Below are 14,511 nucleotides of genomic sequence, written 5' to 3' on the forward strand. Positions count from 1 at the left end.
TGATTTTCTATATACATTTTCTTTATTAAAATTATGGCATTTAATATTAACAGCATAAAATATTCATGATTCACATCCAGAAGCAATTAACATTCCTTATTACAAATGAAGTAAAAAAAAAAAAAACTAACATGTTCTGTAAGCCCTTAATTGCCTAAAATATATTTAAGCATCATTTACAGCCAGTGCACTTATAAGCTATTATTTCCTTTCTTTGACATTATGCAAAAGAATATGTTACATATGTATGTTAGGACATTTGAACTTCATGAAAATTAATTGTCAGTTCTCAGTCATCTGGGGGACAGGACACACTGATAATTCCCTTTGTAAACTACTGCACATCACCTCAATGATCTGAGCAATTTTAATGTACTTAAAGTAAAATTTTTTTAAATTCCTGCTAAGTTCCATATTGAAAGACAGTTCTTTTTCACTGAAGCACCTTTAGATAGCAAAAGATTGCATCCTGCTCAGCCGTACTATACAAATATTGACATTTGTGAAAAGTATGTACACAAAACATAATGTTAATGTTATTTTGATAAATGTCATGTTGGTAAGCAGTTTTAGAAACAATTATCTGGTAGTAGGAACCAACACTTTGAGATTCCCATAAGTTATATCTTCATGAGTCAGGAAGCTTGCAAACACAAGGTATAAAAAAATCAAAATAAAGATGTAAAGTACACCCAGTGCACTCCAAGGACCATCTTCACACTCTTAGTCAAGTAATAATCAGGGTTAAATACTGTACCATTTTAAAATGTACAACTTAAGATGTGAAACTGCAACAAATTCATAATCAGATCCAGCTGATAAGAAAAATTGCATCTAAAAGTGTCCACTTAGAAAGTGATAAGTCCCAAAGACCTAATTCCCCTCATATATCCAAATCAGTATGTCCAGTGTTTCCTTAACCACTTCAAAAACATGTTTAAAAACATAAAATTAACCTCCTCCTTACCAGAGATGCGTAGGCTCTTATCTAACAAACTGCTAAGCTTTGGTTACATAAAGTGCAGTTCACTAATGTGCCACCCAACTGTTCAAACACACCTAGGAACTCTGCAGTTCACTGCCATCCTCAAAGTCCATTTTCAACTCTGTGAAGGTTTCTGTAAGGAGTCATACAGCTTCACAATGTTTTCAGCACACTCCACTGTGTGCTCCACAGTTCCCAGATACTGGCAATGAAGATGAATGAAGTACAGAAATCATATTTGTGCTATAACAAGATTTGGCTCTGCTTTTTTCTTTAAATACTTTCATGCTTTTTGTTGTATAAAATTTTCAAGTTTTATGATGATACAGGCTGTACATTCCATCACCCTCATAGCAACCTCAGATGTGAACCTGTCGTTGGGAATCTGTGGAAAAGGAAGCAAATCGGGATATCTAGTTTTTAAGCTATCTACGCCATAAGCTTCCAATGTGTGGACATCATTCGTCAGTCCTTCCAGCTGCTCACTGTACTCCTCTATCTTCTGTGCAAGTGCAGCTGGCTTTACGTCTTTATCGGATTTCCCCCTAACGGCATAGTCAGCTGCAATCAAAGCTAACTTGGTGGAAAGGTAGCACTTGAAACACACCCATTCATTGGCGTTCTTGTGAAGGTCATTCCTGGCAGCTGAGAAGTTTGCTCTGGCTTGTCTTAGCCATCTCCGGGCTTCCACTGGATTGCCCACACATTTGAAGGTGGGAGGGACAAAGAACCTTTGAGAGTATGTCTGTCCAGCAGAAGGAGGACATTTTTCTTTACTTTGCTGTTGCCTTTCAGATTTATGGCTTGTGGCTTCTTGATTCCATGAAGTATAAAATCTTTGAAATGAGTACTTGTCTGACTGAAATCGGGTTGCAGAGGTTGAAAATGTTCTTCTCGAAGCTCTGTCTGCATTTTGATCTAGAAAAGCCTGTTTTTCTAATCTGTTGATTTCATTCTGCAGATGTTTGAAAACTTCATTAGCAATGTCATGATTCTCTGGATTTTTGTCAGGGTGCCACTTCAAATATAACCGTCTAATGATCTTTTTTCGTTCTGATTCTGGAAGTTTCCAAGCTTGCTCAACCACTGATGTCACTTCTTTTAAGATTTCTGGTAAAGTATTCACCTTGAGCTTTTTGGGGGAGTGGTGTTTGGAGGAGGGAGACTTGTGGTTCTCCCTGCCACAGAAAAGAGGAGGAATGCTTCTCAGACCAGGAGTCAGGAATTCTGTGGGGCTTGTTGGTGTGGTAGGAGCACTGTCTCTGTTTTGAGAGCTTTCATCGGGCCTTGAGAACTTGTACAAATCAAGAGAGCTGACTATCTTATATTCACTGTAGCCAATATCAATCTGATAGATCTTTCCTAGGAAACTAGTATTGTCAGCATCTTCCCTTTCAACTTCTTGCACAATAATTGCATATGTGTATGTTGGCTGGTATGACCCATAAATATCACCACCTTCAGCATCCACAAGGTACCCAACATATTCTCCAGGATAAAAAACATTCATTGGATCCATAAGCAGAGTATAATGGATCTCAGCAGGTATTGGTGTGCCAGGCATGGGAAGTTCCAGTTTTGATGGTTCAGAAGAGTCATATTTTACCCCTAAGCTGTCAAGTTTCTCGCTGATCCTGTAAATGTCGTTGCATCCCAGCATAGCAATTAAATATGATGTGTCAGAAATCAAGTTGTCAGTTGCTGATTTAAGCGTCATTGCTAAGGCTAGCAGGAAGTTAATGTCTTTACTGTCTGAATGCTGGATGTACAGCAAGATGACTGCATTGCCAAATCGCTTCAAGAAAGCAAAAGTTTCACTCCTGCTATGGGGAATAGGATTAAAACCTTTAACCCTTAATGTTGTTTGAAGCTTTTCAAAACAGGACACTTTCAGCCCTTCTCTTAGAGCTTTGCAAAGTCTGATGGCTTTTTCTTCATTGGCCAGGAAAGCATTATCATTTTCATGCTTCATGATTCTGATGAGGCCTGTGATGAACTGCTCTGAAGACAAGAGAAGCTGCAGTCTTCCCTGAAGCGAGCACAGGGCTCCAAACTGGCACACTTTGGGGGTCTCTTCATCGAGTTGCTCTTCAAGTATACTGCTCAGCAGACGAGGTCGAAGTTTTTGAGGAAAAAGCATTATCAGCTTAGTGTGGAACCCATGGTCTTTCCCTAAGTAGCACTGGCTAAGATCAACTAGCATTTGCACCCCAATGTTGCCTTGGATTCTACTCTTATAGTGTGGTGCATCATCAAACACCAAGATGCTGGATTTCACCAACCTACCATCTTGGCTTGGAAGGTAGAGTGCGAGATCCCGGACATTCTCCAGATCACCCCTCACCTTGACTGAATCATTTTGTAGACTCTTGAATAGACCAGAAACTACTCTCTTAACTGTACGCATTTCATTAGGATCCAACTGCTTTCCTTCAGAGTTTTTGAATATGCGGCTTAATACTTCAACATATTGCTTAGTTGAAATAATATCTTCAGTGCCTAAATGTTTGAACAGCTGATGAAATGTGCCAAGCTCTAGAGGCAGCTTGTACAAATAAGGTTTAAAATCAGCTTCATATTCTAGGTTTATCACTACTTCCTCAGGCTTCAGAAGTTTCCAGCCATCTTCAACCATCACAAAGGCAACACCTCGAAGCTGAAAACGGAACTCCCGTTTTTCTGCACTGAGAAATTCATATATGCTCCTTAAGACCTTTGCTCTAGTTTTTACCATTTCTTCATCCAAAGTTGTTATGTTGCATATGTTTCTGCAATTATTAATGACTTTATCAAGAGGGGGGTCCAAATTAACATTAAGCATATTTAAAACTTGTTCAAGCTGTTCCTGTGGACCAAGGTCACTGCCTTCTTGTTCTTTGATGCTCAAGGGTGTGGCTTTCTCTGGAAGAATAGGGCAGGATGTCCACAGCAGCTGGAGCACATCACACTGCTTGAACTTTGGATTCACTTGTGCTCCATTGAACTTTATAAGAGGAAGTGTCCCATTTACTTCCTGGTACTGAGGGTGAAATCGAATGTATTCAGCAGGTGCCCGTTCAGGACACAAGAATGGAATTAAGGATAGTTCCTTCAGAAAATTTCCAGATAACAAATCCATTCTTTCTTGGAATATGTGATGGAGAAGAATGTCAACTGTATTCTGTAGTGTTTCTTTAGACCAGTTTTCTGTATTTGCCCTCACACTGATTTCCTTGGCAAACTGTAACAACTGCTGCTGGGAAAGTATGTACTTTAGTCCAACATTTCTCAAGAATTCCACCCAAGATGTCATAAATGCAACTTGATTTTTAGGTTTTATTACTTGTTCCAATTTTTTAAAGAACTCCTTAGGAATAAATAATTTTTCAGGAAGCATAACTTCAAAAACTCTCACAGTTCTATCATAGAAATGTTTTGCTTGTTTTAGTCGATTGTTGGCATCATGGATAATCAATAAGCTTTCCAGTTTTTCAAAAAGTTGTTCCTTAATCTCTGACAGCTCTTCAATGCTTGACAATCTATTCTTCAGATAGATCAAGTGCTCTAATTTTGCATCATAAGAGAGATTTTCAATTTTTGGCAGAAGGTGTTTCAAATACACCTCCAGATCATCTACTGGCACACAGCCAAGGACCTCGTACAGTTCTTTTAAATGTACCTTTTCTTCAAGAAATGCAGATGATGATGACTGTGTCCATTTTTCCACTTCAGCTGAAGGGATACTTTTGGTAAGCACATAGCACGTTCCAAACTTTGCAATGCTCATATAGCGGCCACTGATGGATTTGTAGCATGGAAGGGACTTTAAAATTTTTATGTCATCTTGGGACATCAAATGACTCAAATTACAGTTGAAATACATCAAAAGTGCTTCAAAGTCATTTTCTACTAGTTTTTCAGTCCTAAATGTTGAAGTCTGAACCATGTAATGTACAGCCTTCAAGATGCTTGTGGGGCTATCTATGTTTGCTGTGTGGCATGACAACAGAGGAACTAATGCACTGTCTTTTGAGCAGATTTTGTTCAAAGCAAGCTGAATGCAGCCAGCTTTCATTAGAGCATGAAACACCTTATCACTCTGAGCATTTGGGAAAACGGCAATGTGCATGAGACTCAGGGGAATCAGCACATCTCCTTCAGGAACCACAAGCTGACTGGACGACACAGTGAACTTTGTTCCTGGAAGCAATGCCCAGTCTTTGAGGATGTCAACAATGACATCAAATGATGGCTTTGGTTCTTCCTGATCTTCTGTCACACTTACAGATTCACTGATAAAATGCCAAGCATTCTTAAGCCAAGATTCACTGGCAAAATTGTCTTTCCACTTTGTACAGTTTTTGGTCTTATATTCACGAGGCAACACAGAAGAGAGTAAGTCAGCAAAGCTGGAAATGTCAAATACTTTTGCAACTTTGCAGTTCAACAAAACGCTACTATATTTCAAGTATAAGGTGTTCATAAATAAGTCTTTACGTGATGGAATTAATTCGTGATATGTTGTTAGAAATTTGGGTCGTTTACCATCAAAAATCTGTAAAACACTGTCCAGTGTGATGAGCAGGGGCAGTCCCTCAACTTCAAACTCATTTTCTTCAGCATCTTTAAAACAGTAATCAACTAAAAGTTTTAAACTATGAAAAAGTTTTAGGTTAGTTTGCTGAAGACGACAAGGCAGCTTCCCAATATGGCAGTTAGTATCAGGAGAAGAGAAAGTCATTAAGAAGGACCTAACATCAGCAGGAGTCACATAGCTAACAGGAATGTCTGCATCTATAAGGCAATGGTAAAGATTAGCAGTTTCATCACAATTATAAACCAAGTTGAAACCAATTTCTAAAAGCAAGTGCTTTAGCCTGTAGACATTCTCTGCAACTGTTTTTCGAGTTGTGATGTTGTAATCTGCATTTTTAAGGTGCTGTAATTCATCTTGTAGCAAGTTATCAAAAAATGGTTTGGTTTTATTCAAAGTAGACATATTGATCCAAGTAATTATGACTGCAGAGTGCAAATCAGAGCCATCAATATTTGGAGCACGAACAACAGGTAAAAGACGTTTCATGTCTTCATGAATGCAACAGTAAAGTGCCTTTACTAAGCAATATAAATCTGGCTGCAGATCAAGCCTGTTAACTGGAAAGAAGGACAGAAACTTCTTTAATGTGTCCTTTACAACATGAATGGGTGTGTTCTGTAAAACTGATAATGTTGGGTCAGAACCAGGGAAATACCTTTTTTTTAGTTGAATTAGTAATTCAACATAAGCAGGTGCTATTAATGCTGTCATTAAACTATTATTCCAGTCACTTCGAACACCAACCCCATTATCATCACGCCACAAGTTTCTTCTGGCTGAATCTAGAGCAAAGTGGCCATTCACATGAAATGGCAGCCCTGTTTCCAAAGAGAGAGGCAGAAAACAGAAGGCCCTGTGGGGCTTTTTATAGTTGTGAGTAACGCAGGCAGCTACTCCACCACGTGGGAAGAGGGTGATATCTTGATTCTTGTGAGCTGATATAACACTCTTGGATACTTTGTCCATACTTGAAAATCCTGATCTATTGCAGATCAGCCATGTGGTCAAATTTCCTTCAGAATCCTCAGTATCCATAGTGTAGGTTATTTGTTGAACTGGTATGTCCTTGAGCTGCCTCTTTTTAGTAACACTATCAATTACAGATGCGTGGAATTGCTTTCTCTTCAATCGGTCTCCATCTGTAATCTTGCCTTTTACTGAATAGAGAACATTTAAACCTCCTGTGGCCTTATCTATTTCACAAATAGATATTTTTTCCATGTGATTGAGAAACATAAGAAGTTCTGCCCCATCAGAGCGCAATTTGTCCAAAAGATTCTGAACCATTCTGTCTGATGATGGTACTGAGGAAATTTCTGAAACTTGTGCCATTTCTGCATTACGCAAAGGAAACCTAAACATTGTACAATTGTCCAGTTTAAAGTGATCTCCCAAGTAAAGATCCAGAACATCCGAAAACTGGGTTCTAAAATCTGCATCCAAATCTCTAAACATGCGTCCAGGACTAACTGATGTGGCTCCTGGTGCATATCTGGCATGGGGATCAAAAATACACAGGATATCATTGCCAGAAATAAAAGAAGGGCAGTCTGTAATGTGATACACAGAATTGAACCCAATTCCATATTGTCCTGTTTTGCAAGGGTTTCCTTCTTTGGTGCCTTTCCCAAGATTCTGAATTCCTCTTACATCATCTTCTGTAAATGGCTGGTTGTTGTACACACACAGCGCTGGCCCTTGCAATGGGGCCCACTTATCATCAAATATTCGGTCAACAGGATGTTGTCTGGGATCAAACACAAAACAGATTTCTGTGGCCTTTGCATCATCAGCATTTTGAAGAAGCTCTTTCAGCATTTCCTTTTCTGAAGGATAGGCATTGAGTATGCTCTTAATTCTGCTGGTCAGTTTTTCTTTCTGCCCAAATTCCGTACCTAGAGCTGTGAAACAGATGTTGGATGCATATCTTTCTAAGGCTTTGTGTCTCTTTGGTATTGCTCCTAGTTTTACCGCTACTTCACGGGGTATGTCAGCATGGCAATATTTAACAGTAGAATCCTTTACTTTTATCCAAGGACAGTCATTATAGCATAATGACTTAGCAGGGAGAAGTAGGAGATTAGTATCTGGCAGTAATATTTTGCCATAATTTTTCTCACAGAATTCTTGTCTCTTTTCTCTAATGAGACTCCAGATTCCTTCACTGATTATTCGTCGGCAAAGTTGAAAATTCTCTTCTGTTATTTGTTTTCTTCCTCTTTCTTGATCAATAGTCTCTAAAACTAGGGCAAAATCTTCAACTGTAAATGACTGACGCACACCCACACTTTCAAAAAGTTCACGGAAATTATTTTTATACTTGTTAGGTAACTGATAAAGGTATGGTGCTGCTTCAAAATTCAAATGAAAAGAAACCTTTTCTGACTCAACATACACATTCTCAACCAGAATGAAATGAAATGGTTTTAGCTTTTCAATAATTGCTGCCTTGGCCATTTCATTCTGCATCATTGCTTCATGGAGGTACTTGTAGCAAGCATTGGTGATATTTTCCTGATACAATGTAATGCCATCGTCTACTGATTTTGCAACTTGCTTCAACTGCTTTATTACCAAATCAACTGTTGGCTTCTTCAGTAAACCCAAAAACTCTTTAACAGCCAATGACACTGAACCACAGCCTCTAAAAGAATGGGAATTTTCATTGAGAATTGGTTGCAAAAGACAGACTGTATCTTGATGTTCAGCTGTGTAAAGGTCAGTTGCTGCAAACATGGTTTCAGGCTTAAAACTGTTTCCTTTCCATTCTAAAGAGAAACCTGCTGGCTTTGTTAGAAATGGAAGGAAGGGAATTGTTTGGTATTTTGCAGCAAAATCCTTTGCTCTAGGATCCCTTATTTTTAGCTTCTCATCAATAAGGCTTAGTAGAATACTACTCCTTAGACAGGCAGCAGCATGGTCACTTTTATTAATCTCAGCTACTGACTCTGCACGCTCTAGCATGTCATCCCACAGAATATCATCTTTTGCCATACCTAACTGAACTAGTTTAATCAAAATAATAGGATTGAGGTAATCCTGTGTAGATCCATAAGGGAACCTCCCATCTTTAGTATCAAATAACTTTGCAACTCGTCCTTCTGGGTGGATCAATCTTGATGGTAAAACCAAAGGATGGCCCTCCAAGGAGCAAGGAACACATGGTGTAACACGAAGAATTCCTGAGAATTCATCAAGTTTCTCATTTAGGACAAAATTCATTAAAGGATCTCTCAGTTCTGCGTCAATTTCCTGAATATTAGGAAAAAAGACTTCTGAAAAAAACTGTTTTTCTGAAAATGTATTTTCAAGCAGTATCTGTTTGCAGCCAGCCTCCTCAAATCCTGCCTTTACTGATGAAGGAAGCTCAACAGCACAGAGGTTTTTAGAGCCTGTTTTCTTGAGGTACTTCAGAAATATCTTGAAGGCTGCTGAACCAACATCTTTCCTTTGAAGTATAGAGTCATCTAGAAATCTCACATTCTTCATGGAAACCCAAGTAGAGCCATCAGAGAAGACTCTGGTCAACTCCTTCCCCTTCCCATGAGCTATATCTTCATAAAATCCTTGACAAATCACAGAGAAGTCATCATGAACCTGATCGGGATCAGGCCACACAGCATAGTAAGTATAATCAGTCAGCTCACCACTAGTGGCTAGGTCCCGCAAGACACTGAGTGCTTGTAAGTAAGCTTTCACAATGACATGCCTCATGAATGTGGTATTCCATCGCCCTTTTGTATCTGTCTTCCAGATTTCTTTCCTATTTGAAGTAACAGCAAAGCACCCATTGATGTGAATTGGCAACCCTGTTTTTATTCGTAGAGGTAAATAGCAAAACACCTCTCCTATGTGTGATTTCACGGCCCACTTCTGTTCCTGGGTTTCATGCAAAAGAACACCTACTGCCCCACAAGGAACCAGCCCTAGTCTCTTTCCACTTTCATTCAAGGAAAACTTGAGAGCCTCTCCCGTATCCATGCAGGTGCATATAAGCCATGTGGTGCAATCTACTGTCTTCTGTGGCAACTCATCTGATGGCTTTTTTGGTTGGCCAGACTTAGCTATTTCAAAGATAGTAGCTGGGTCATCATCTGGACCTCTAAACAGTGGTGACTGCAAGTCAGCAATCCTCCTAAACACATGGTGAAATTCTTCAACTGTGATCTGAAGAATGCAAGATGACTTTGGCACATCAGTGGGAAGCTTCTTGCTGCTGCTGTTGCTACAAGTCTTCATGAGTTTAGCAGCTTCTTTTAAAACACTTAAAACTGGTGTACTCAGTGCTTTGGAGGGGCAGACTTTTTTCTTAATTATTATTGTGTCTTGTGCTAAGCTAGGATTGCTTTCTTCTATCTTCAAATATTTCAAATACATTGAATTTACACTCTGAGTGAAAATGATAAGTCTGTGCCCACAAAGGCTAAATTCATCCACTAGGGAGTAAATATCTGCAGTGTTGTAACAGGTACTGCTAACTTCACTTACTTTTGCTTCCTGTTGTGTCCTAAAGGACAGTCGGAAAAGAGTTCCATTGTAGCTATAAGGGGCTTCTACAGCCAAAGGTAACTGACACCCAAATACATCTATAAATGGTTTGAACTGATTTGGAAATTTCCTAAGTCTTTTCTGCTGTTTACTCCAATTAATTTTGATTCCAGGATTAGATCTATCTTTTATGTGTTTACTGATATGATTTATGTTCGGATCAAACATAATCATAAATTCCCGACTCATAATGATGGGAATATCAGTGATGTGGTACACTGAATTAAATCCAAGACCAAATTTTCCAACTTTGTCAACTTCGCCTCTTTTCAAAGATTCCCCTAATCTGGTTATGTTTATGAAATCTGAATCTGAGAATTCAGAGTTGTTGAATGACCACAAAGCAGGTCCATGGCAAGCTGCCATTCCTGGGTCTAGGAGATTCTCCCTGATGTCCATATTTCTTCTCATATCAATCATGAAACTGCATTCTGTAGCATTTGCATCATCAGCATTTTGAAGCAGCTCTTTAAAAATATCTGACACAGAAGGGTATTCTTCCAAAATATTTTTAATCCTTACAGTAAGAGGCTCTCTTTGTCCTGACTGCTCAAACCCCATGTTTTCAGGGTTGATCAGCCTTGTACTAAGACAGGGAACTTTTAGCCACTCTGCAGTTTTCATGGGTATGTCTTCATGTACCAAAATGATTGGTTCCACTGAATCTTCAAGTAAATCATTGAGATCATCAACTTTGATGTCACAATAGCAGCATTCATGAATTGGCTTCATGACAAGTTTGGAAGTATTTTTGCTATGATAAATAGGAACTGGTGTATTAGGGCTTGCTGGAATCTGGTTGCTATAGAGCCATCGCATAATATTCAACATAAGATGAAGATTTTGTTTACTTTCTTGTTCACTCAACTCCTGTTCACTTGTGAGATAAACCTTCTGAATGACCATAGAAATATGATCTGATGTCAACTCTTCTATTGAGCCACAGGCCTTAAATAGCTGGTGGAATTTTGCCATCGTTTTAGGCACATTATATAAGTAAGGCTGAAGATCCAGATCATGGATTGGTTTTATCACAGCCTGGGCAAGAGGACAAAAGTTTTTGCCAGTCCAAACCCATGGAAATTTCAAGGCTTTAAAAGAATCCTTCCCTTCATTCAGATGATCATGCATGAACCCATAAATTTCAAGCAAAATATGTTGGAACTGATAGTAATCTTCATCGCTAAAGGTTTTTGAAGTATACCAGTCAACAACAATCTTAAAGTGTTTTAAGACAGCACTGATGCTAGGCTTTGTGAAGATGCCTAGCGCCTTCTCCAAGTTTACATGAGCACTTTCAACAAGAGGAAGTGAGGAGCCCACAAGAACTGCATGGGCTGCATCACACATGTCTGGAGGTGCACAGAGATTACAGAGGTCCCCTTTCCAGACCAAGGATCCTGGGTAATTTGGAGGTCTTTCCTTGTAGGCTGGAACCCATTTTATTTTTTTCAATGTCATCTTCCCTTCAGACGACTGTAAGAGTGCAGGGTTTTTACTCAAGAATAGCAAGAGCGTTTTCGCTTTCTTCAGGAGAACATCCTGATTCTGACAGGAACTGACCTGCAAAGCTTCGATTGTTTTTGCCACTTGCACAACATCTTTCTCTTTCAGGCTGGCTTCATTTTTTAAACCAATCTGTCTCAAAGAGTGAAGAATATCTGGTGAGGTAAAAATTGCAGGTGGGAAACAGGCTTCTTCCTCACTGTAAAAGAGATCCTTTAGTACTTCTATATCAGGATCAAAGAGTTCACTGGCTGCTACTACACGCTCCTGTGACATTTGAATGAATTTTAGTGGCATCAACCAATCAAGCACATTTGGGTTCTCGTTTTTAAGAGAGGATAGATTCTCTAGGATCCACAGCATAAGATGTGTTACCTCTTCCTGTGTATAAAATGCATTTTCAATATCTTTTAAAACAAACTTTAAACAGCTTGTAGTCTTTAATTTTTCGATTTTCAACATGTTTGCCAAACGAATGGTAGCTTCATCACTACTATCTATTACTGAAAGAGACAGTCGCAGATCTGCTGGAAGTTTGGCAGTATGATCCAAAACTTTACATCCTTTTAATTTAGTGTAAGAGGAAATTCCTTGATCCGATGAGTGATTAATTCTTTTGAATACTGTCAATTCTTGAATTATTCTTTTTTCTTTTTCACTGGCATCAGTTAAGCTGGCCAAAAACTTCCTTAGAGCATCTTTGTGGGTTGGAAGTAATGATGCTATTTGGTTACATAACTTCTGCAGTGGTATCTTCTCCATTATCTGCAAAATAGCACTAGGTAGTGGCGAATGAATATATTTTTTAACAAGTGGATGCTGAATAGAGGTATCTAACTTTTTCAGTACTATCCCCCCAAGTTTTTGTACAATATCTGCTAAGAATTCTGGAAGCTGGCCTTCAGTTTCATCATCTAAAATGACTACTGATGGGATCCTGAGTCTAATGAGTTCCACACACGTCTGACCTTCATCCAATGTAGCTCTGGGGATAAGTGGCATTTCATCAAATAAAGTCAAATCATCTGAAAAATGTATATATAGATTCTTCCAAACCATTTTAAGCCATGAAATGGATGGGTGGTGTTTGTCTTCACTGAATGGATACCACTGAACCACCAACTCTCTGCCGGGCCAGAATGTATTCATTACTTCTTTAATAAGACGTGCAAATCGCTCTGGATTTAGAAGCTGCAGCTGAGTACATGGTCTTCCTGTAAATCACACACAGAAATGTTATACACAATTCCACTTTAAACTCTTCTGGTCTCACATTTAAGATGGCACTAGGAAGCTGTTTTAAGAATATGCAAAAATTCAGTATAACCAATTTAAAAACAATGATAGCCTATACAGAAAATAATGCTTATAATACCTCTAAAATAAGTCATTTTCTCAACAAAGTGCTTATTTTATGTATTCAAAAGTATCTAGTGTTCTGCAGATGGAATCAACATGAAAAACGATGTGTAATGTTTAGCTGTCCACAAGTAAACACACCAAACAAATGCAGATAAATTTACATCTTTTCATTTAATGGGTAAGCATCAATAAGCAGACACAATACAAGTATCTTTGGGGGTTGTGTGTACGTACTTCCAGCACCTCACCTGCATAACTGTGTAGGAAGAAGAGAAGGGCTCAAAGTCAGAGAAAGAGACTGAGGTTTTTATTTCAGAAGCTAACACTTACTGAAATGCAGGTAGCAATGGCCCTCAAGGAATTTCCTGTCAGCCTCTAATCAGATATGAAACTGGGTGTCAGCTAATGTCTTGGAGACTGGAACTCACTCATCTGGAAAAGCAATGGGAATGAGATTCTACACTTAGACTATTCTATACAGAGCACAGCTGCAGTTTTGCCATGGTTGCTATTTACTGAAGTGTGCTCTGTAGAACCAGGGATTTTGTAGAAATGCTTCAGGGCAAACAAACTGAACATGTGGGGTGTTGCTGTCGGGGCAGATATTTCTTACCACCAAAATAACTCTATTTCTAAATGCTTGCAAACTAGGAGAGTAATAGAATTTTGCCTCCTTGTGGGGACATTTGCTTAACTTAATAGACTGTCTAGAAATTAACATTCATTTAAAATGTATTTTGTATGACAGAGTATTTTTTTGATATTTAACATCACTAACAACAAAATAGAAAACTACATACCTGTAGGTATGTGTTTGCCCATATATAGAAATAAAAAATCTCAATATTAATTCTGTGGAAACTAACATTTATCTTTCCTTTATGTGCAAGTGATTCTAGATCCTTATGAGCAATCCTGGGAAATGCTGTAACAAGAGGTGTACCTGCGGCTCTTGGGACTTTTGTATGTAACTTTGTTTGAGAATGTCATATGTGAGGTGCTTCAGAGTCCTTTTAATAGAGGCATGGAGAGTCCTGTGTGAACAGTTAAAAGCTAAACGTTTTCAGTATGAAGTAGCTAGAACTCGGAACTTCAGATTGAAGATACTGTATTCATCATCCTTCCCTCTCTGCATTCTAACACTTTTTAATCAAGGAAGGACATCTTTGTTCCAAAGGCTTTACTCTCTACTCCAAAATTACCCATCATGTTATTTTAAAAGCACTGCCATAAAAATCCCAGCAAAGACTCACTTTGGGAACTTTAGGAGAGTGATAATACCCAGATTCAGAACATTTTCTGTATCTATGTCATGTGACAGAATAATTCAAGTAACATTTTTAAAATTAAAATGTCAGTAATACAATCAATGTAGTTTTTTTGGGTTATAGAATGAATTAAACTTAATTTTACAATAATGTTTCTTAAAGTGCTTACTGAATAAAATTAGCTATAGCTTAATATCCAAGTCATAAGTAAAGGAAAGATATAATTTTAAAGATATAAAAATGTTGACAATTAAAATTCAGAATAC

The 14,511-nt window shown here is 38.4% G+C and overlaps 1 protein-coding gene across 7 annotated transcripts in view; it reads right to left on the minus strand.

Annotated features, from left to right (window-relative positions):
* Sacs (sacsin molecular chaperone) overlaps nucleotides 1-14,511 on the minus strand; it is an 85,702-nt gene continuing 71,191 nt past the window's right edge. For 6 of the 7 annotated variants that reach the window (XM_040740524.1, XM_040740522.1, XM_040740523.1 and 3 more), the window contains one exon: nucleotides 1-12,829. In XM_040740524.1, coding sequence (XP_040596458.1) covers nucleotides 1,269-12,829 — 11,561 coding nt within the window. In that variant the 3' untranslated portion in view covers nucleotides 1-1,268. The remainder of the gene's footprint in view (nucleotides 12,830-14,511) is intronic. The other variant, XM_040740528.1, reaches the window with a different exon arrangement.

Source organism: Mesocricetus auratus, unplaced genomic scaffold, assembly GCF_017639785.1.
Source record: "Mesocricetus auratus isolate SY011 unplaced genomic scaffold, BCM_Maur_2.0 Super-Scaffold_100707, whole genome shotgun sequence".
Classification (NCBI taxonomy): Eukaryota; Metazoa; Chordata; class Mammalia; order Rodentia; family Cricetidae; genus Mesocricetus; species Mesocricetus auratus.